The sequence below is a fragment of the Vidua macroura genome, chromosome 7 (assembly GCF_024509145.1).
Source record: "Vidua macroura isolate BioBank_ID:100142 chromosome 7, ASM2450914v1, whole genome shotgun sequence".
NCBI classification, from domain to species: domain Eukaryota; kingdom Metazoa; phylum Chordata; class Aves; order Passeriformes; family Viduidae; genus Vidua; species Vidua macroura.
This window is the reverse complement of record NC_071577.1, coordinates 19,551,533-19,576,240: the sequence shown is the minus strand read 5'-3', so window position 1 is coordinate 19,576,240 and position 24,708 is coordinate 19,551,533. Positions and strand designations below refer to the sequence as shown.

General features: G+C 37.2%; 1 protein-coding gene across 2 annotated transcripts in view; it reads right to left on the bottom strand.

The window, feature by feature from the left end:
* Nucleotides 1-7,889, bottom strand: part of OLA1 (Obg like ATPase 1) — a 94,229-nt gene extending 86,340 nt beyond the window's left edge. The window contains exons 1-3 of one of the 2 annotated variants that reach the window (XM_053982844.1): nucleotides 7,811-7,889; nucleotides 7,490-7,590; nucleotides 5,639-5,782 (exon numbers count right to left, since the gene is read on the bottom strand). In XM_053982844.1, coding sequence (XP_053838819.1) covers nucleotides 5,639-5,782; nucleotides 7,490-7,590 — 245 coding nt within the window. In that variant the 5' untranslated portion in view covers nucleotides 7,811-7,889. Of the gene's footprint in view, nucleotides 1-5,638; nucleotides 5,783-7,489; nucleotides 7,591-7,810 lie in introns of those variants that run through there. The other variant, XM_053982845.1, reaches the window with a different exon arrangement.
* Between the last annotated feature and the right edge of the window lie 16,819 nt (nucleotides 7,890-24,708).

Here is a 24,708-nt window from a genome sequence, read left to right as displayed (position 1 = left end):
GTATGTCACAAGGATTTATAATATGAAACAGAACACCAAATCCAGAAGTATCTCTATATTTTAACCACAGGTTTAATCCTTGAACAGGGATTTTTTTTACCTCACTTTGAAAAGTATTAGCATTGAGTTTGTGTTAGCGTACCACCTTCACTGTACGAGCATCCATGCAGTAAAGAGCACAAGACTCACTGGGCCAGATAAAGTACAGTTTTGCAGTCTGGTGGTTAGAGCATTTTCAGAAATAAAAGGCTTATGCATCCATAGGGTTACATATTTTGCAGAAAAGATAAATTCTTCTTCCTTCCTGAAAATTCATACAACTTAAGTAAGAGTCATCTGTTACCATTCACAAATGACCTGAAGTAAAAGCAGCAACACAGAAAGAGAACATGTATATTGTGACAATCTCTTTGAGATCCATTCAACTCTCAGACTGTCCTCACTGCTATTTTTGGCTCATTTCCAAACAGATCAGTTTGGAACTCCCTCTTCCAAGAGACTGTTACAGCTCCCCCGATCAATCTTGCAAGCAGTTTTGACCACTGTAAGCAAAACTCCTCACTGGGCAGCTAAAGGAATCTGCTTCCAAAGAACTAGGTACTGCAGATGAACCCTGGTCATTTTTATGCAAGAATGATTTCATTAATAGCATTTTATCCATGGTACTGACAAACAAGACTTGAACCTAATGGCACATGAACCAGAAGTGAAAAATCTGCTAATTAAATTGTGCTTATATGAATTATAACAAGGTAAGAGACTCAATGTGGATTACAACACATATTCCATGTCCTGTACATACCAAACACCTGCATTCTCTAACTATTCACTAAGTTATTACACCAACAAAATACAACTAATTACATTTTGCCTTCTCTCATCAGGCAGAAAAGATGGCTCAAGTCATCATTACTTAATATTTTTCATTCACTGCTGACAAACAAGCAATGCTAGAACACACATCACAGCCCAGCTGATTTACACAGGCTCAGAACAAACTGAAGAGCAGGCAAACTCAGTAACACCTACAGAAAAAAACCATTAACAACAGGCTATAGTTACCAATTTCCAGCAATTTTCCGTAAAAAAATGGGATTCTTTTATACATGCTGATATGTTAAGAGTTCCAGCCTGCTAAATTATCGATCTCTCACTTTGAAATTACAGGTGGTTTCCATTTATATAAATGCTCTTCTTAAACATAGCCTAAGTCCCACATGATGTCCCTCAGAAAGTCCCACTGCTGATCTGGTTTCTACAAAATGCTTTCCAGACTGATTACATAATTTTCACTTTAAAATTTTATCATCTGAGTATGCTATCCTACAATGAGTTCAAGGGAACTTTCATTTAATATTGCAGAAGACTTCCATGATCTAGACAGCAATGGGATTTACTCAGATTTAGCTCAGTAACCATCACTTGGGTACTAAAGATCTAAATGAATTAATTTTGTCAATCTGCAATGCAACAAAACAAAGCAATCTGCTGACAAAAAAGACACAGATCTTGAATTATAATGGACAGTGCTGAAGTTGAAGAGGGGTAGTTGCAATTTAGATATTATCCTCCTTTGAGATGACCAAAATTGCTTTAAAATTTAAGTTTAAAAAGGACATCCAAGACAGATTAGAAATAGTCAAGGTGGAAGAGAAACATTTGTGGTTGCAATGAGCTTTGTGTTTGTGAACGTGTGTGCAAAGCAACTCAAAGGTGCAAATCAGGAATGAAACAAATACTGACAACTTTTTAAGTAGTTTGATTCATCCCTTCTCTCAAATCACTCCTGCTTATAATCTCATTTGATTTTAAGCAAGGGAGGAAGAAGAAACATAAGACTTCAAAATCACCTTTTCATTAGGATTTTCAGACAGGCTGATTCCTATCAGCCAATGCAGTCATTGGGTGTAATAACTTACAGTTAGGCTGTAGGTTAATTGCCTGAGGCTTACAGTTTTTCTTCCCAAGTACTTCTTTTAGTTAGCCATGTAACTTAAAGTAGAAAAAATGCAAATAATCACAGTGAGGAGATTATTGGGGAACAAAATAAATGAAATAAAGAGGAAATTGCCATTTCCTCTACAACCTCAGTGAAAATCATTTTGAGGCTGGACTCCAGTGTGACTTGAGGCACATCTCCTGGTCAGGCACAGCACACTACAAGTGTGGCAATAGGCTGGGGGACCTATGGCCTAAGACTGGGGGGTACATACACCCAGAGGCTTTCAAGCTACTTGTGAGTTAGGACAGAAATCACTGCTCAAATTACATAGGTTTGACATACTTACACTAAAAAAAAGTAGTTCTAAGTTTAAGGTGATTAAGCATCACTTTAATTAAATTTAGAACAAAAAAATACACAAGAAAATAGCTTCACTAAAGCTCTTATTAAGTTAAAAAATTTTCTTCAGATGCACTATACACACAGTTCTTTTTTTGTGTGAGATACCCATCACTCCTAAACACACAGTGTCCCATAAAATATTAATTGCAGTTAACAGAGCAACTCTTTCTGGCTTCCATGACATAATTTTCATGTCAGGAGCTACTTGTTGAGATGAAAAACATCTCTTTTCCATTACAGAATTAGCAGACCTCATCCTCTGCTTCCTATTTAGTATTCATAGATAGATGGGGGGAAATACACCTTTCTGCTTTAGTTCCTGCTGAAGCGAATCGGTCTACAGAAAATACTCTGTTTAGTAACTTTCCAGTTACTAAACTGGAACTAATCCAATCATTAGTCTGTAAAACCCTGCTTGAAGGTATATATATACTACGGTAATAGGGGTAGGAGAACAACAAAATTAAAAATCAACCATCTCCTTTCTGAGAAAGCAACACATGGGCACAATGTAACAAATGAGTTTTCACTGAATAATGTATGAAATTTATAACAAACAAATAAGTAGTTTAAATACATATGTTAGGTTAGTAGCATAATATAAACAATTACCTTAAAATCACAAGCATTCAGAATTGTGTTTAATATATTAAGGTATCCTTCTTTTTTAGTATCCACAGTTTCATTCATACTAAAAAGCACGCAGTAGTAACAGTAAAGCTCAACGAAATCATCTATATTATTTGGCAACAACATAGCAGCTTTTACAGTAAGTTGTTACAGCCCACCTTCTGTGTACAGACTATATCATTTAACTTATTTATTGTCAACAGTCACATACATCCCACTGCTGCAGTAAGAAAAAAAGCACAGGTTACAAGTTCTGCCAGTGTACCTTAATCTGTTAAGTACAGATTTACCTGTAGATAACTGTCTCTAAATTTTTGCCTATGTGATTTCATTTACAAACATTACATTTCCAATTAATACCAGTCACCTTTCAGCATGGGCTAACAAGTAACAGCACAGCAGTCCCAACCAAGCAGAGGCTCTCCTCTTTTGGAGAGAGGGATGGATCTTCAAGCAACAAACAGTACCTGAAGATCCCAACTCTTCCTCCAATGGCAGAACAGCCACTAACTCACAACAGCAGTGCCCCTGGCAACAGAGCAGTCCCAGCTCAGTAGCACAGACAGCAACTGCCAGCCCAGCCCTGTCCCTCTCCCCTCTCCTGGCTCCCAGCAGGCACCCAGGCAAGATCACTTTGTCCTGTCACACAATTATTGTAGTTAAGACAAAGCCACTCCTTTTTTCTTTTCCCTATCTCCCAACAATGACTGCAGTTCTGTGAAGACTAAGTGTAACATATGGGAAATAAAAACCCGAATGCTTTAGATTTTGAAAGACAAAATCCTGAGGCTAGACAAGAATCCAATTTAAAGAGAATTCACTGTTTATAAACATTCTGTGTGCACAGATGGATTACATCTACTAATCCAAACAAGTAGAAAATTACCACAGAACATATTACATAAAGATGAAGAACAAAATCAAGACTATACAGAGAAATTAAGACATTTAAATTACAATTCAGTAGCCTATCTTTGTGACTACAGCCTTCTTTTCCTGAGTTAGTCTGAGGCAGACAAGCACAAACAGCCTAGTTAAGTTACCTCAGTCTAGTGTGCTACTGGACTATCACTAATTATCTCTACTTCATTACTCTTACAGTGAAATACAAAAATCTTATAAGCAGCATAAGTGAACTCAGGAGCTGTAACTATCCACTAATGCCTACATCCATTAACTTTAAGTAATAAATGGCTGGAGAAAGTCAAAAGACCATTCAAATAAAAGCTGATTATCCAGCTTGTTATCAAAGTCAGTATATTTACTGAATAAAGATTCAGAAAATATACTATTTTCATTAATATTTTAGAGCAATGAGTTAGGAGGGAGGGAAGAAGAATCTGCTAGTCAGAGAACACACATACAAGTATTTACAATCTTAGCACTCCCTGTAAATATAGATGGCCAAAGGCAGGGTGAGGGAAGAAGTAATAATCTCTGTCACTTCAACTACTAATATGGAAGTAGCCATTCATAGCTAAGCGAGAATAAAAAGGAATTACTGACATGGCCAAAGCAGCACTAACAGTACAAGTTAGAAGAAAACTGCCAACAAAACTTAAAAGGTATGGCATTATCTCTGCACAGTCAACAGCCTGAAAGTTCTGTCACTAATTCAGCAGTTTTGTTTTTAAGATTCATGCAGTAACCACCATGCTTAACACTGACTTGAGCAGGAAAAACAAGATAACATGTTATAACAATCCACCTAAACAGCTTCATATTAATGCAGTATTTAAAAACTGCACAATAGTTACAGATGGAAACAGCCTGCTTAGACCTGAAAATTAAGTCAGAAAATGGATTTTTGATTAGCAACTAACCAATCTTTTTTAACTGTGGGTGAGATCTGGCTCTAAAACTGAAGCTCAAGAGTTGGAAAAAAGCATACATGTGCATGCTAGTTTGCCCTATGATTTATGTACACTCAATTCAAGATACCTCTGCAAGTAACTGCAAACTAAAATTAGTGAGTCACATGTCCCTATTTAAGTTTATGAATTCTGAAAGCACCTTACATTTTGCTGTTCAAGTAAAAAGTTCCCACATTGAACATACACAGCAGATTACAGTCAACAGCAAAAAAAAAAAAAGATGTGACAAAATTAACACACTTCTAGAATAATGAAAGAATCAGGAGAGATGTACAAGTAGCACACCCTATTAAAAGGAGAGAAAATTGGGGACAAAAAAGACTGCCCACAAAACTTATTGCAAATAACTGAAGATGCAGGGATAACGACAGATATTTGTTCAGCTTCATACAGCACATACAATATTCTAAATGTTTCAAAGTATAGGGTGGAAATCTTTGAAATGAGCAACCTTATGACAAGTTAGGTATGTCCACTACTGTTTATTTTCCAAATCTCTTTAGAAGATCCTCCATGGCACCTGGGAGCAACCACCTTCAAAGACAGAAACACCTAGCACCAAATGGTGCTGAGCAATGACTGAGAGCTCCTACATTTATCATTCTCATAAAATAAAGGTCATATCAGGGGCATGGGAAAGGTATAATCCAGGCAGACACTTAATTTCACTTTCTAAAACAGATGTCAATAACAAACTTCTAGACATTACAATTGCATTAAACTTTTATGAAAAGTTTAGCTCAGTAATACTATTTCAGCTGCCTAACTGCAGAAAAATATTATGAATTACCTTGGAGGCTTGTGATACTGGCATAGGAAGTCAAATCTGTCATCTGGCACAGGCACTCGACTCTCATTTGGATCAATAGTACAGAAAGGAAAATTTTCGGCTGCCGCTTGACTCTTTGTTAACACATTGAAAAACGTTGATTTCCTATAAATGACATACAAACATTCTTAAAGTAGATCAATTTAGAAGTATTTAAAAGTACTGGATTAAACCACATCTTATTTTAACCCAAAGCAATACTGAGCTTTCCACTTACTCAACAGCAGCGACCATTCCCCTGATTCTAGCAGAAGACACATACATCTGGAATGCCCCACCGAAACCCAGTGATGTTTACCTCTCTCCCCTACCCTTTAAAATTCCCCTAAGTACATGTATTGTACACACATGTTAGCAAAAAAAAAAAAAAATATCAGTCAAAAGCAATGCACAGCCCTACTGGCTATTTTTCATTTTCTTCAAGTACAATAAGACACCAGTAAGGAAGCTTACAATTCTTTTTTTAACTAGTTTTGCCATGACTCACCCTTTCCACACGTATCTTGTTCCTTAAGATTTATTTACACTGTAACACAATTTCAGTATCTAAGCAATAAAATTCAACAATGAAAAGAGAAAAAAAAAGGCACAAAAAACAAACCACAACAATTAATCAGTTACCAATAATCTTTTGTGTATGTAAAGATACAGTTACACCTTACCAAGCTATTTTCATTGTTGTTAAGTATCAGTGGAAAGAAGCCTACAAGTACTGTACTGGGGGTAAAAAAGAGAACATTTTCCCTTAAACCAAGTAACAGGTTACTTTGTTAGCTAGCATTTATTATGCCAAAAGAGCAATTCTTTATTTATTAACTCCCAAATTTTCTACAGTAAATATTCAGGTTGTTGTGTTTTTCAGAACTGCTCTGCATACAGCCACCATGCTCAAAAGTCACTAACAATTTTCTTCAAAAGTTATGTCATAAGATAATTGAAAATGCTATTTATCTCCATTGACATGCAATACCATGCTACAGCTAATTACTTCCTTTATGGAGTACACCCTGAAAAATAAAATAAATTATAATGAAAACATAAGAAAGCAATGCTTCCAGCTTTAAGACATGCACACAAGTTTATCCTCCAATTTGTTAAAGATTTAAAGATTGAGAATGCTGAGACCTTCTCTTAGTAAACAGGACACAGAAATTAATACCAAAAAAGTTTCACAAGTATATCCTCCAGGCGATCAATTCATGTTCCTTCAATTCAAGTACAACTCCTGTGAGGAGCCATAACAACTACAGATGAGAAGCATGACAGAAATCAATTATTTACATTGCATCATCTCTTCCAAACTGTCACTTAGGCTTGTCTCACTGAGAAGACTTCTTCTCCGAAAAAGTTTCAAGAAAGGAAGTCCTCTTCACTGCTACTGACATGGAATAATTAACCCCCACCTGTGCATATAATCCCAAAACATAAAAGGAATTTGTTGTGCACATTTGCCTAAGTATTTGCAAGAAAATACGCATTACACATACGCAACAGTGGAATTAAGAAAATAAGAGAGACAAAGGACATAGGGATTTATGTATCTCAGCAATTACTAAGACTTTTCCTTTCTTTGAACCCTTCCCTATTATCTTGTCCAGACTCGTACACACCTGCCTATCGCTGCCAGTTCTGCGTCGCTCCACCTGCAAGTACTTCCAGCTAAAGATGGAAGTGCATCACCGAGCAGTCAGACTTGTGTCCCTCCGCTCCTATCCGCATCTGTCTGCGCCCACGCAGCGCCTCAGGTCCTGCCCGGCGCAGGGGCACACGCGGGGACAGCGGGGAGCCTCCCCGCCCGTCCCGAACACCTACCCCACGTTCGGCAGCCCGACGATCCCGATCTTCAGAGACGTCCCGAACCTTCCGATAATCGGGTGCGACTTTACCCCATCGCCTCCCTTTTTCGGGGGCATCTGCAAGCACAGGGGAGGGCACACTGAGCTCACCGCGACAACCCCGCGCACCCTCCACGCCCCGTCCCCTCTCGGCAGGGCGCAGCGGCCCAGCCGGGGCCTCCGCCTCCAGGAAGCCGAGGAGAGACACCCGCGCGGCGGCGGCCGGGGGCCGTGCGGGGCTCCTGGCGGCCGGGCAGGCGGGGGGGCGGTCCCGGCCGGGGCCGAGGCTCGGGCTCACCTCGGCGCGGAGCCGCCTCGGAGTAACAGCGCGAGCGGCCCCTCGCACGCGGACGCGCCGGCGGAAGGGGCGGCGCAGCCGCGGGGGAAAGGTCGCGCCGGGCGGGAGGGGCGAACCCCCGGTCCCGCCCCGGCAGCGACGGCACGGCAGCGACAGCACGGCAGCGACAGCACGGCCCGGGCCCGGCACGGCCACGGCCTACAGCAGCGGCTGCTGCAGAACGGCGGGCCACCCGCAATAACGCTGCTCGCAAGTGCGTGCGCAAATCACAGAATCGATGAGGCTGGAAAAGACCTCTGAGCTCACAAAGTCCAACCTGTACCCAAACACCACCTTGTCAACTAGACCATGGCACTGAGTGCCACATTCAGTCTTTCCTTAAACACCTCCAGGGACAGTGACTCCACCACCTCCCTGGGCAGCCCATTCCAGTATCTAATCACCCTTTCTGGAAGAAACTCCTCCCAGTGTCCAGCCTAAACCTTCCCTGGAACAGCTGAAGAAGACCATGTCCTGTAATCCTGTCACTGGGTACCTGGGAGAAAAGGCTGACCCCCACCTGGCTACAACCTCCTTCCAGGGAGTTGTAGAGAGTGATAGGTCACCCCTGACCCTCCTCTTCTCCAGGCTAAGGTCCTGGTCTTCTGTTTGCCACCCCATTCATCCTGCACCAGAGCAGGAACCACTGGAAAGTGTCAAATACCCCATGCCCAGAGAAGTGCCATAGGCTTTTTGGATTCAAAGGAGTGCTGGTGGTTAGGCACACCGCTAGATTTTTGTGCATGCTTATCTAGATAAAAAGGCATATGGTCAGGAGGAGACCCTTGTAAATACATTGTGATTGATGTATAACAATTTACTGGCACATTAATAAAATAATCTAGGAATTAAATACAGAGGTTATGAAGAACAGATGAAACATTTAGAATCCATGAAAAATTAATTGCAGAAAATGTTACACAAGTCAGATCAGGGCTCTTCAAAAAATTAGACATTTCCTTTAACTCAGGCTCTGCTTCTCTGAACCATTAAAGACAGGCACCATCAAGTGTTGCCTGCTAAGAAAATTGAAGGAGAGAAGGCAGTAAAAACTATTCTTATAGCATGCCCTTAAGTCCATAAGACAGAATTCTCAAAACTTGAAAAAGAGTGAGGGAGTTAAGGTGAAAATATCATCAGATATATATCATCTCAGTCACAGTAAAAGGAATATAATATTGAACATATTTTTGATTTTTTTAAAAGAAAGGACACTTTTACTAAGCCTGAAATTATACATTAAAAGTGTCTGTGACAACTTTTCTATTTCAGTGACATGACATTTTTGCAACAATAATACTGAGAAAGAGAATGCTGTATCTGTTCAGAGTTTTTCTATTAGTATAGTGATAATAACAGGTTCTTGCTGGTAATATATTTATGTGGTCTTTCTACTGTCTTAAAATCTATCACTATACACATAAGAGGGAAAAAAAGTTTGTCTAGTTCAGATTCAGATACAGTTACTTAGTTGTTGAATAAAGCTAATGTATTACTACACCAAATATTCAGTAAAATTGAAATTAACAAAAATTATTATAAATTCAGCACAGCCCCAGCACCTTTCACATCCATAAATTACAATCTTCAGTAACCAAATTTAGTTTCCTTTTCAGGAACACAATAAAAACATCATCATTTTCCACCCTTCTAAAGTTCAAGACACATTACTTGTCCTGAAAGCAGCATTTTGCAAGACTATTTCACAGCAACAGTACAGGATGGATTTGCCTAGCTCTATTAATAAGGCCACAAATTTTCTGAAAGACTACTTTTGGAGAGCTTTTCTACTTATTGAATCTTCCCAAAATCCAAACATCTTGTCAGACAATTTTGTTGTCCAATCTAGGCACAATAGCTCTCAGTAGATTAACATCTTATCTTCTTAAAATAAAAATATTTAACTTACCAGTTTGTACAATACAGGTGCACAATACAGGTATAAGGCATAAGCAGTCTGATTCATGAAGGAATGTATGTGTGTGTGTTTGTGTATACACAAAAAATAAAGCCTACTATAGGTATAATTTTGATTTTAGCTGTTGGAGAAAACAGCTGAACTGGTAGAGAAAAAGAAATTAAAATCCTACCTACTTTTGTTGCTGTACTTCAATGAGACTACATATGGTACCAAAGTCAGCGATGTGTGTACAAAAATGTGCAAGTTTGAATATAAGTTTTTAATTTATGCTCTTCATTTTAACATACTGTAAAAATGGCCTGCTTCCCCCCACCCTCTCCCCCTCCATAGTTCCTATATCTAACTTACTGTTAGCACAGCCACTTCAGTAAATGCAGATACAGGACTTCAAAGCATATGATTCTTTCAGCTAGAAATTGACTCATGACCATGTAACACTTCATCTTACATGCTTTTGATTTCAAGTTGCTTTTAAAGTTAAGGTTTGCCTTATTTGGCTGAATTTTCTATCCAAATCTGTCATAATGCTGAAAACCTCATTTTAAACTGGCATACATAGTTTAAACCATAATAATCTTGACCATATTACATACAAAATGTGTTTTATAAGTTTCATGGAAAAAAGCACTAACATCTAGAAAGCAATCATCTCAATGTCAACTCTCCAACGCTGAAGTACTGCACAAATACAGCTTATTGTACAGCTGGATCATGTGCAGAAGCCAAACAGCCCTGGAGCAACTCTACCTGATTAAAAGCAATGTTCAAGAGACAGTAATAAAACAAACAGTTTATTGTTTCTGCCACCAACAGTCTGCTTTCTGCTGCCCAGAACATATATTTACAGCAAAGTCACCGTTAACTGCAAAAATAAGCGGTTTTGTAAAACTGAAAGAATAAAGACAGAGCCCCTGATCCTTGCTGTGACCAAGTAATATTCTGTGCAGCCCAGGGGGTGAGAAGAACACAGCTGCTTTTGTACACCCCATCTTGGAATTACCCAGGTCCCTGCCATTTGAAGGGAGCCAGATGACTCTCAGTAATAAATACACTCAGTACTAAAAAGAAACACTACTCAAGGGCGTGGTCTAAACTAAATGGTGTTCATTGAGTTCTGTGAAGTTTAAAGGTAGTAATCACACAGCTCAACTGTTCTTGAATACAATATTTTTAAACATTACATTAGGGTTCAATAGTGTTTGTTCTTCTAGCTGTGCATTCGACTGATTTCATAGGGAATCTAAGCTTACTCCATTCTTTATACACTTATATTCATACTACCCTTTGCATTTTATATTTACACATTTTTGTTCTTTTGCATTGTAATAACTGTCCTTGTTTTAATGGTAACAGATTGTTAATGGTGTTAGTACAGCTCCAAAGATGGTCAGGACTGCTGTGGCAGCATAAAACATATCTCTCACCCCTTTCTGTGGTATCCCAGACTTTCTCATTCTAGAAGCATCTAGTGCTAGTGCAGAACAGGCTGATCTGCCACATATTATTAATATTTCTAGATCGTAACTCTGGAAATATCAGCTGAATTTCGTAACTTTAACATGGACAATGTCACTAACAGGCATAATGCATACTGAGATGTTCATAGTGAGAACAGTGAAAGAGATTTGCCCACAAGAGAGAAAGTCAGTAAGAGAGAGGTTCTATAGTACGACAAATTACCAGTGAATTAATAAAATTTCAGTTCAAGAACGACAGGTCTACTTTAAACATTTCAGTACCTTAGCAAAATGAAAGTACTAATATAAAATAAAAATATGGTTATTATTAATACTAATAAAAACAGAGAAAAAAAATTAAATTGGGACTGATCGTGAGGTGAACAATACTAGGGCTTTTGTAGGCCTCCAAGAGGCTAGGACCATTCTAGCATGACTTTTTTTTTTTCAACAAATAAACCATATGACATGAAAGAACTGCTAAAACAAAATGAATGGTAGTGGTCTAATAAAAAGATGTAGATTTCACTTTATTTAGTGTTGTAGATGGTAGCACTGAATTGTGTATTAATCAAGTTACTTGATAGTTGAACAACAAACTATGATAAAGGAAAGTAAGTATTGAAAACTTCTCATGCCCTGAAGGGTATTATTGAACATGAACAAAGATCCTCTAATTTTTAAGTAGTGAGACTTCTTTCTCTGAATTTGGACTATACCTGTGTACTTCAAAAAAAGAAAGCAAACAAAAATTCCAAACCAGCCTGCCCTGCAAGAATGCTGACTAGGAATAATAATCCCACTGAAGAACTTATTCTTGAATCACTTTTTTGCAATCTTTGAGCAATGTTCAGAAGCCTGACTGAGGGAGGCTGCTGAACACTGGGAGACACTGGCAAGAAAGAAACCTTAGGGGAAAATAAAATTACTTTTCTATAAATGTCTCTGAACTCTACATTTTGTGTGGGGTACAAGTTTGAAGTTACAACATCAAAAGCTAAAATAATGTAAGTTTTGGCATTTAATGTAGATTTTTAACTGTGTGCAATTAAATGTCTATGCAAGAAGAGTAGACTCTTGTTAGCTTTCAAAGACATTTCATTTTTCTCTTCTAGGGCACAAAAATGTTTGTGATGTAACTTAGGATAGATAGAATGCCTTCATTTAGTAAACACAGCAGAAAAATGTACAGAGAGATCTGGATAGTTGAACTTCAAAACATGATCTCAGGAAAAAAGCCACAAACCTCATTCTGGATCTAACGCAGATTGAGCAGTTATATTCTAGCCTCATAAGACACATTCTATTTTGATGGAAGATCAAAATGAGATACCTAATAAAGTATGTTAGTTAGGTGATAATGATACATTTTATACACTACATATTTGCAAAATGACTGTAAAATGAAAACCAAACAAAATATTGAAGGACATCATGCAGCAATTCTGGAAGTCTTTTAAATTTTTTCCATACTATATTTATTCTACCTCTTAACTTCAGATTGTAAAATATTTTATAACCTGCAAAGTTCAGATAAAAGGGATTAATCATAGTCATCTACATTTCTAGAGGCCTAGAAAAAGAGTTACTTGTGGGAAATAGTTAGGACAGTATTTACAAAACAGCAAAGAATTCTTTATGCTCTGGAAAATCTGCAGCCTTTACCACATCATCCAGAGTGCTCACAAAAACTGCATGTATGGCTGGATGTAGAGCCTGGTGCACAAAAAGGGGTGGGACACATTCCTCTAGGCTTATTCATTACAGCTCCAAAGCTCATCAGCCCTAGATAGATGGTAACAGGGATACAGACTACACCTTCAAGATGGGATTGCAGAAGAAAATTTCGAGAATTTACAGCTGCAGTCAGCTAGTTTTGCCTCATGAAGCTATATTGTTTGGCGTGAACAGATGAGTGCATACCTCAGTCCAATTCAGAAACACTGTCATAGGTAGCACTGCACCCTTAAAGAAGGAGGGGTGACAGTTTCTGTTCTACATTAGCATTACAGTGACCTCTGTAAATACAATGGAGATTTATTCTATACAATGCTTCAGTTTACATGTAAATACTAATAGCATACTGGTGATACTGTATTCTTGTGATTATATTAAGAATCCAATCATTTCTTCCTCGTAACTCAGCTACAATATTACAAAAATCCAATGAAATTAATTTAAAACTCGGATCACGTATATATAATTTTCTTTAATTTCATGGTAGTGTTCTTATTTCTAAGAAAAAGTCACAATGCAATTATGCTTCACTTGTGTGTTCAGGAGAGGACCTCTTAGCTACTTTGTAATTTCATAATTCTCTATTCAGAAAAGCTTAGAAGCTCAGCAAAGCTTCACTCAACATCAATGTTTTCCCCATAATTTACTTACAAAATTGTTCCTAACTTTCTATTCTCAACTGTGCAGTACTCTCATCTGTATATGTGGGGTTTGCCGTATTTTAACTTAGGAAATAACCTGTGTATGCACACTATTGGTGGTGCCAGCATAAAGCAAGAGACCATAGCAACTTCAGAGACCCTGGCAGTTCTCATTTCTAAAGGCGCCTTGTCACAGTCGCCTTGCACCCACCATCATCTGGCAACAATTGTTCAGGTGCCAGTGCACCTGATACAAACTTGTTCAGCAGTCAGCTTCCCAGTGTATCCCATGCCTTGTTGTCCTAAAGGAGAGTTACATTCATGTCCATATCAGGAAGAGATCACTGTCCTGCCCTGCTAGTTGCTGCTATGGAGGATGCACACAGCAGGACAGGATTGGGCATGCCAGAAGTGCTTGCTGAGCAAAGCTTGAGAACACCTCTGCAGAGGAGTTCTGGAAAGACAATGAAACCCTACTACCAAACACTAAGAAATCACTTATCAAGTAGTAAAGGTTACTATCACCATATTAAGAAATAACACATGATCATAGAAATTCCATTGCCTCACGATTGTAATATTTTTGTGGGCGCAGCCGAAGTTTGACTTAACAACATGACTGCTCGGACACAGATTTCACTAGGGATTTCAGAACCCAAATAAATTCTGGAAAGGGATTTTCAGCCGTAGTTTAACTACTGGTGGCCACGATGTAATTTCTGCCCCAATGAAGAAACACAGGAGTATGGCCTACCACAAATAACTGTTTTTCTGCAAAACCTAACCTATGTAATTATTACACTTATTCCAGTATTTTTTATACTGGAATTATGTACTTGGTAATGCAAAGTACAATACTTTGTAAGGCATATATATATGTGTGTATATTTATATCCCAGTCTCCCTTTTAAACCAAAACTTTGCCTTACAAAGTATTTTTATTCCTCTCAATAGCTTTATTTAGATCATCACATCTTTACTACAATGTAAAAGAAAGGTTTGTGCATTGGCAGCAAGCGCACTGAGAACCCTAAAGTGGAGAAGAACTACTGCTGATCAGCTGTGGGAAGGCACTGAAATAACATCAGTGACCTGTGACGAGAACAAAGACATGGCCGCTCTTGTGACAGATGAAAATCCTTTAATAGTTTAATTTTTTATGTAAGTGAAACAGATTGATAGTGTCTCTCTTTATGACACTGAAATTTGCCTGTCACAATGAACGTTCATAGGGAAGAGCAATCTTTATCAGACAGGTACTCACTTGCTCTGCTCTTGCACTAAGGATTCTACAATATGCCAGTCACAATTTACAGGTTCCTAACATCATCATCCAAGAAACTACACATTTGTGTTGGTCTTGGTTAAAAATCAAGTTTTTAAAGTGTGCCCCTTTGTTTCTGACCATAGGCTATCTGATGAGAAGTGAACACAGTTGTCAGCTGGTGGGGCAAAGCTTTTTAGTGTCAAGAATATGAGAATCTCTGAAAGATCCATGGCCTGTACTCATGGCTGTCTAACACAAGTGGGCAGCTTAAGTAACGTAGGAAGGAAAGTTTATTTCCTGACTGCAAAGAGCTTTTACTGTCAAGTTACTTACAACAGTTATTCTTTTTTTCACTTCAAGATGGGCAATAATATTTTCTTGTGCATTACATAAACCTAAAATGGAACATACTATTATGGATTTGAGGTATCTAGCTCTTTCAGACTGCTTTAAAAAAGGAGTCAAAGACTGCTACTTGAAGTTAAACAAGATCCCTTTAAGATATTTGTAGAACACTGGAACATGAGAAAATACTCTTCTCTGCTTATTTTCCTAAATATCTCTTCTATGAACCATCCTTTTATAATAAATGCGTGCGCTGATAAATCTTTAAAAAGAACTATAGAAATATTAATTATGTTGTGATTGTTTATCGTTTTTCCCATAATAACATCTTTTGTGTATTCTGTTCATTTTTGGGAAGGTCTTATGATCTAATCTCCAACCTATTTAAAAGAAAATGCTTTGTGTGCCATTTTGTACTCATGGTCATTTGGAGTTCTATTTCAGTTTCATTAATATTGATGGAACTTGTCTCTGCACTCATTCTCAGCAGATTCTTTGAAATTAATCTTCAGCATTTACTGTGATTTGTTTCTGTTTTCTGCTTCATCCCTGAATCCAGCTCTTCTCTAGTTAATTTTGTTTTCTTTATTTTTACCCACTTGCTATGACGGTTCTACTACTTGTGCCACTGTGGTGTGTCAGTCCTTTTTGGGATCCCTGTTTCGTCTCTGCCTTTCACTGTGATTTTCCATCATTATGGGCCTCTTGAATAAAAATGTAGCCCTTGTTTCTGACAAAGTCCATGTTCCTTTTCTTTCTGTGTGATTTTCCATCATTATGGTTCTTAAATTTCTTGAATAATGATATATACTATGAACAAATGCATGAAGCAGTAATGGCTTCATCAGTGTTTTCTAAAATATATCTGCAGCTTTTAGACCATACAGTGCTACAGCAGAGTCTGTGTCATGTTTGTAAAAGCATGATTTTTAAAATGTATTTTGTAGACTGTTGATGACTGTGCTGCTCTGCATTAAAAATTTGCCTTCTTTCAAATAGTATTTACTTCTCAGGATAATGGTTTCAAAAAGATAGTTGAGGAATAAGTATTAGCACTGAACATCTTTGTTTAAAATGGTAAAAACATAAACCCTTTGTAACATTTATGGCAATACCACTATGTTATGAGACTAAGAGAACTCTTGTTAGGCAATTTACATGAAGGATGTATGAACAGATGTCAGAGTTCTTATTAAAACAAGTCAACATTTTAATTTGAATCAGCATATCATAATAAACAATCAGAATAAATGCTTAAAAATATATCTGCAAAAATGTGATAAAAGTTGTACTTCAGTACTAATTAGTTACACTAGTGTTATGTCAAATCCACAATGAAAACTAAAAGTGTAAAGACATTTAAAGTTAAAAATCAGTTTGCCAATTTGAACAATGGAAATTTTTAATATCCCATAATATAAATTGTGGTAAAAATAAAAATCAAAATATTATAAAATATTTCCTACCTTATTTGATAGTAGAGACACAGTAATTCAGTCCACAAAGTACTTTAGTGGTTAAAAGGGGGAAAATGTTAATTGCAAAACACTAACCAAGTATGTCAGTGATTTCAGCATTACTTTTTTTTTTAGCATAGTCTGTAAAACTATATCCATTAGTATTTCATTCTGGATAACAGATGGAAAGCTTGAAGGTCTTAAAGATCTGGAAAGGCTTGCCAAAGTAGACCATCATTTCAAAAAACATTTATAATGGTATTTACAATTGGCTACAGTCTCTCACACCAAAATAAATGGGTCTTGTGGTATTAATTAGAGAAAACCTGGTTCCTATGTGTCCCGTTTCCTTCCATTTGAAATACTAGTACAGAAATTCCTTGAAGTTCTTTAAGGAAGCCAAGTGTGAAATGCCCCTATTGGTGGTTCCAGCTAACTGCCATGGTGCTAGAAACACTGTCCCCGTCTCACCAGGGCAGATGGTGGCCTGGAGCAGGTGAGCCACCCACAGAACTCCAACCAGGCACAAAGGATGACAGCAAGACCAGTGGGAACAGCTTCCCCATAATACCAAAGCAAAAACAGCAAAGCAGGTTTGGCAATGGCAACCTAGATTAGCCAAAAATCATTCACTGCCAGAAGAATCAGTAGTGACAAAACAGATGTGTGGTCAAGCTAGGTAGCCAAGGTACAACAGACTGGAGATTAGATCATGTGATCTTCACAGAACTAGGATCTGGCACACCTACAACCTCACACCTGAGTGTAAAGATATCTCTCAACAGACAAAAAGTCCCCAGTGAGACCCTCTCCCACAGGTCTATTCACAGCACCTGATCCCAGGTGACAGTCCTGCCCCAACACAGGCAGCCAAGCTCCTCAACAGGTGGAAAAAGGTTGTCATGACGTAAGTGACCCCTTATGCTTCACTCAGGGTCCTGACTCAAGCAGCTTTCAATAACTAACACTCCTTACCTTGGTGCTTTCACACAGCTGAGAATCCTTTTATGTCCCTCTCAGTTTATCTTCCAAAGAATCAATGGCTATTTAATAATGTTTGTATTAATGATTTCTTCTTACTCCATTCCCTTACAATGTCAGCATAGTGCCTCAGTGACAGCTATTTAGCTGCACTGCTGGTTCAGTGAAAAGCCTTGGGAAGATCACTAATTTATGATATGTATCTGCCAAATGATGATCCCACTTCAATTTTCTTCCCTCACAGTGTTTTGTAGATTGGAATGCGTAGGTAGGTGGCCAAGTTTGAATAGCTGTGTTATGTTAGCTCAGTAACAATGAAGTGTCATTATTTTTGGAGAATGTTAGTAACTGGTGTATGGCCTGACAGATGCATCTGAAACATTTACAGACTCTGGGAAAGGAATCTACAGTCACTCACAGAGCTGTCTCCAGCCATTCTAATGAGAAGATGAGATTGTTTTGCAGCACAGAGTGGGAGAAGACTTAATAGAATCAGTCACAGTTTTAGTGGTACCTCTGCTTCAATAACTAATTTAAACCCAATTTTCTTAAGTAGATGGTTGAGAAAAATATTACTATTTTTTATCTTCCAGGTAAAAGGTATTTCTCTTTTCATTTTATCTGGGATAAGTTTTGAAGTCATTTCTCAAATGCAAGTTTCAGTCCATCATTAAATAATAACTTGAATGATTGCTTCTCTTTTCTTAACTCTTACACTGGAAACATACTTGTCCTTTCTGAATCTGCAAGCTCCAGTCCTCATCAGTCTTTGTTTCAGAGTAGTAATAGCACAAATAGTATGTGACTACTGTCACAATCAACCTTAATTTCTATTACAGAAAACAAAAGTTACAAAAAGTTTCAATGCATCCAAGTTGTTTTCCCTAATTCAGCAGACTCAAGATGACATTCTTAATTTTGCTATGCAAAGAGACAAACCATGTCTTGTTTTCAAAGCAAAAGAATAATTAAAATACACAGAAGTGAAGTAAAGCAAAAGAATAATTAATACACAAAAAATAGAAATATTCATATTGTAAAAAATAAGCTAAAAATGAAGAAAATATACTTCAGAACAAAAATAGGAGCTCACATATTCATTGCATGTTTCACTGAATAAAACTCCAGATTATTTCACAGATGAATCTGACATAAAGTTAACCACTTTAACTGCAGTTATCTGTGATACTTCTCACATTGGCTAATGTTTTCTGCATGAGTCCAGCAGAAACATGAGCTACTTTTAAAAGGCATTCAACAATCAAGGAAGATTCTGAGTGTCTGAAAGTGCATCCAACACAAACCTCAATACACTTACCAACTCAGATTTCCTCACAGAAGATAGTAATCATACTTTGCCTATATCTTCTGTATATTTTTGAATCATTCATGTGTGGCAACACAGGAAACATCCTATCAGGTCAGTTGCAGTCTCATGGGTCAGGTATTTGAGGGAATTAGCAATAGCAGCAGCAACAATTGAGAACTCACCTATCTGCAGGGCAGGGTAAGAACTCCTATTGATTCAGGCGATTTCAAGTCTTTCCTGTTATTTCTTCTGTAATTTCTGTGGGGTTTTTGGTGCCTCACTGGATTTCAATGAGACTGAAATAGCATTTGCCTCAGGAGTCTTTCAAGCTTAAGATTCCCACTTCTCTGGAGAGGTGTATTGTGAAGCACAAAATGTCTAAGAACAACATTCAGTCTAGAAAGAGATGATGGTCACCAGTGCGAGTACTCACCTCATTGCTGTGATAACACAGGGGGTAAATGACCTCCACAGAACTGAAGCTATGTCTGCTATCAGACTGACAGCTGTACTAGACATAAAACTACCTTTAATAGTCAGATTTATTAAAAAGAACATGCTGTTTGTAACATACACAAATCCCAGCCACCTCCTCAGTCTGTACCTGAAAGTATGAACAGCAGAGTAATCATGATACACTATCCACTTCCCAAAGCTAGCAGAGGAGTAAGGCAATTAAAAACATGATTGGTCTCTTATCTAGCCTTATTACACTTAGCACTTGCTTGAATGCCTTCTGCCCAGCTGAGGAATATCAAGCTGTCTTAGAAACACCCAAACAAAGGCTTTCAGGAAACAGACAAAGCTCAAGAGATCTTTGGCCTAGAAAAGAAAATCTAGGAAACTTCTCTAGTGTTTCAGGAAACTACAAAATCAGTGAAAACCATTAATTGCACAAATTATGTTCTCTGGATGAATCTAGTTTTTCAGAAAATTTCCAGAGATTCTTTTAGAAATAATCAGCAGTCTGTGAATCACAAACAGTGCCTGGGAGATGCTATGTCCAAGAGTCTAACATGAACAAATGCAATTATTGTATTTACCAAATAAATATTTTCTGGTTGGACTTTTCTCTTACTTCAGAGCTCAGTTTCATATCAATACTATCAATACTACACAACACAGTATTATATGCAATGCACTGGGTTTATAAATTAATTTCAAAAGTAGTTTTACTTCTTTTACTTTCTCTACTTAAAATTGAATAAATATATATGCAGCCCATACTCAACTATCACAGAACTCAAAAATCCCTCAGAGTTGGGACTTCAACCTGAAAATAATAAGCACATGTAGCATTTTGAAGGAGGGAAGAAAGGTAAAGCAATTACTTAATTTTTCATTTTTTATATCACTAAGGAGAGCTGATAACTCCTTTTTAAAAATTTCTGCCTTCAATGAATTTGTAAATATGCCTGGCTGCAGTTACAAATGGGATGTAGAAGCTGCAGTATACTGAAGCCACTCCCATAACATTTAAGAGAGGGTGTACATCAAACCAGGAGATTTGTAGTAATCCCCTGCTATTAGACACACTTTTCTTGAAAGTCTGAGTTCCCCTATTAGCTACTCAGCAGGGGACTCCATTTACCCTGCAAGTGGTCTGAGGCATGCAAAATGTTTAAATTTTGAAAGAATCACAAACAGCAACATCTCCAGAGTACAACATATGACCTATTTTTTTTAATTGCTCACAAAACAAGACACATCCAAAGTGACATGGATACAAATGGCTTAACTTGAACTTGCCTAGAGCCAGCTCTGTAACTCACACACCGTGAGGATTTGGTTGTGAAGCCTCATCAACAGTCCATCAGGTGAAAAACTGATGCCTCAGTATCTCAGAGACCAGTCTTTCTGGAAAGATGAAATTTGAACAGCAAGCTGCCTCAGACTTTGATTAGCCTTCCCATCCATGACAAAGAGCTCACTACTGAAAAGCATGTTGTCAGCAACTTCAGTAGGGCAATTTTCAATTTCTGTAATTCCTGAAGACTGCACAAGTTAAGCACTTTGAAAATACTTGATATTTTAATGTTTTTAGGGTTTTCCTCCTTTTTCAGTATGTACCTTTCAGCATTATTGACTGAAGAAACACCAGCCTACTTAGTTTTGAAATATGAAATTGCAATAGACTTTGAGCTGTGGTAGGTATGTGCATCAACAGGTTGGAAATTCACCCACAGAAACCTTTTAGGAAAAAAAAAACCTAACTGAAATATATTTGTGCTTAAGAATTTTGAGAGACTATCTTCTGCTTAGCTGAGATTAAAGATGGTAATCTACAGTCTCAAAATCCTAGCTCACAAAGATTTGTCATATTCCTGCTTATTAAAATGTTCTTTAAAGATTTTATAAAATTATATCTATGGTGGGGTTAATGAACACTAAAAAAGAAGTTCTGTAATCGTTCTGAAGTTGGATTTCAGTCATTAGATAATAATTTGGCTATAAGACTCTTATTCATTATTTATATTTTCATTTTGTAACATTTAGCTTCAACTCTTCTGAAAGAGATCAAATGGAGACTATTTTTAATGTTGATTCCAAAAACTGCAAAATAATCCTTGAGATTTAGTAATACCAATCCACAATTAAACAATTTGCAAATGTGGGCTAGACATAATTAGTAGGGCTTGCTGAATGAGCTCTTTTATTCACATTGTTAAGATTCATGCCTACATTGATCTGAAGACAGAATAACTTTAGTTCTATTCTCCATTTTACATAGTGCACTGCTGAAAGCATATTCACATTGCAACCCCTTTCCATCACTAATAGAGAACTGCATTTGGAAGTATTTTCTCAAACTGATGGATCAAATGCAAAACTGCTCAGAAATATAGGTTGTGAATCTTTTCCACTGTACATCTGGTATGGCTACCCATTATTTCCAACCATTAAAAACAACAAAGAAATGTTGGCATTGGTAAGAACTACAGGTACATTTCATCTTCCAACAGTGTTATGGCTGGACAGTTGCAGCATTGCATGGCATGGTAAATGGCAATTGCATATTCTAATGTTTATATATTCACATCAAATAGTTAACTACTTTGCATTTTGCTCCTGTAATTTTTCTTTTAATCAATGCTTTTTGGTTTTTTTTAATCCTTTTTGGCTTACCCCAAAACAGAAATTAAAGTTACATATTTTTTCTGGTTTAGAATTTAAAAGGTATACATGCAAATGGAGTATAGATGTATGATGCCAGAGTTGGGTAAGTATTTTCTCCTTTTCTTAGTAAAATAAATACTTGTATGCAAACATCAGATGCAAACTAGAGCTAATATATACAATTAATATGTAATTACTATGGGATTTGATGCAATCCTAATCTAGTGGTAATGAGGCTATAAATGAGGTGGGATTTTAAAATTAACCCCTGTATGCCAGTACAGCACCTCTTAACATTAGTTCAAGTCCTGTCATTGGAAAGATTCCAAATACAGTAGTATTTTGCTTCCTTAGACAGAGTAAAACTTCTTTTGGCAGAGTACTCTTTTATGAGAAAAGTTTCAACATTGAGAAGAGTATGAAACTCTACAGGAATTAAACTACAGTGAAAGGCTCTGAGACCCTAAGACTGATTTCAGTGTGAGCACTGCTCTTCAAGACTATTATACTCAACTAGATTTCCTGAGGTATATTATTTACATATTACTATGTTAAGAAATTAGGCTACTATTGCCAAACTCTTCTCTGCTGAGAAGTCAATGTTAACCAAATCCAGGACTCTGCAGAGTACATTTAAAAAACAAAGCAACAGTAACCCAAACTCCCTATTCTGCTGAAGGATCATCCTCTTCAACCATGAATTTAGAGGAATAGTTCTGGCACAAGTAGAGACAGCAGTATAATATATTCCTAAACAATAGTTTAATTGGCTTTATACAACTATTTTCCTCCTGCTCAGATATTGGTATGCACCCATTCCCGTTCTCCTAACCATGTGGAACACACATTCTTCTGCCACATGTTAGATTTCAAATTTTATATTATTTAAATACCATTACACTGTATGTTCTTAATCAAAATCTCAATATTTTGGAGCCATTTGTTAAACAATTTTCTAGCATCAAAACCTCACAAAATCACAATCTGAGGCACTCAACTGCCTTGAAGATCTCTTCAGAGAACACTTCAAAGAGGAAGTTTTAGTCGAGGTCACTTAACTATATTCAACCCTATAAATACAAAGAAAGATTTTTTTGTTTTAAAAATTGGAGGAAAAAAAAGTTATGTAATTGTTTTAAATGGCTGGACTATTTAAAAAGACATGTTAAAATAGTTATGTTCCATGATGAGACTTGTCTTACAACTTTTGACATGCATAAGCTATAAAGCATGCCTATTATTAATTTCAGGAATAGTTTTAGGTACCTACACTGAATTAAACTGTCACAGTTGATATAATTATTAAGCAAGATTATAGACCATGCTCAGAAGTTCAAATAGTGCCCATTTGAAAAGTCCTCTCAATAGTTATGAGTCCAAGAGAAACCTACCATGGCTGATCACACTCCTGGAGCAGGATATGAAAGCTCTGTTTAAAGCTTGTCTTCTCGATCCTCGTTACAGCAGAGTGGTGTGAACACAAGAGATTTTTGTTGTTAATAAATGTACTGCATCTCATTAACACTTGTTACATGCACTTGCAACCAATATGGAGCATAAAAGAGGAGCATGCAGTACTCTTGATTTCAAAACTTCTGATTTGTTGCCTGTATGAAATGACCTCAGGTTGAGTAACCCCACTTCAGCAAAGCAAATCTAATGGAGAGTGTGTGGATGAACATTCTTAACATTATCAGTCAAATTGCAGACACCTGTAGTACCACTTTCACCTTCTTATGTCAAATCATGTGTGATCAAAATGTGTTAGTTAAACCTGACACAGCTGTGTTGCTAAACCAGAAACTCCAGCAGACAGATTAGTGCTGGACTTGTTGCATTCTTAAAGCTGGAACTAGCATTCTTAAAAGTGGAAATACATCCAAGTGTGTATGTTTTTAAATACTTTGAAATATGGGGGGAAATAATTTACTTACAGAAATATTTTCAGCTACATATTGGAAAAAACATATCTGAACTTCACCCTATCTTTTCAGAATTATAAACAGAGCAACAGGATTTGTGATGCTGTTTTCAACACTGCTGTGTTCAGGTTCATCCAAATGTTTTCTACCTTTACAAATAAACAGAAGATTTGATGTTGTGGCAATAGTCTCATTGAAGCCTTATGACCAGATAACCACTTTGTTTTGCAGTGTCATTTACACTTGTACAAATGTGGAATGTCCTCTCTGGAATTAATTTAAACTACTCTTGTGAATGTAGATTTACATAAAAGAGTGTGGAAATTAAAGTACACTGTTTAGCAACACTGTTTTAAGATTTTTCAATATGAGTTTTAGCTACCTCAAAGACAATATGGACACACACATATGCACACATCTGGATGTACACAGTTACACACCTCTAGAAAAGTAGCATGTCCTATGGGCTGGCTAGCTGCTGCTCATTCTGATCCAGGTAATTAACACAGAAATAACATATAGCAATATTTTCTTCTCCTCTGAGAAATTTTATATAGCATTCAAATATTTAATGAAACCTTCTCTAATTCTGCAGTAAATGCTTAAAAAAAAATCAAACAACTTTCACTAAAATATGGTCCTAGGTGATTATAAAATGAAACACCTGATTATAAAATAAGCTTTGCAAAAATAAATAGTTGTGTC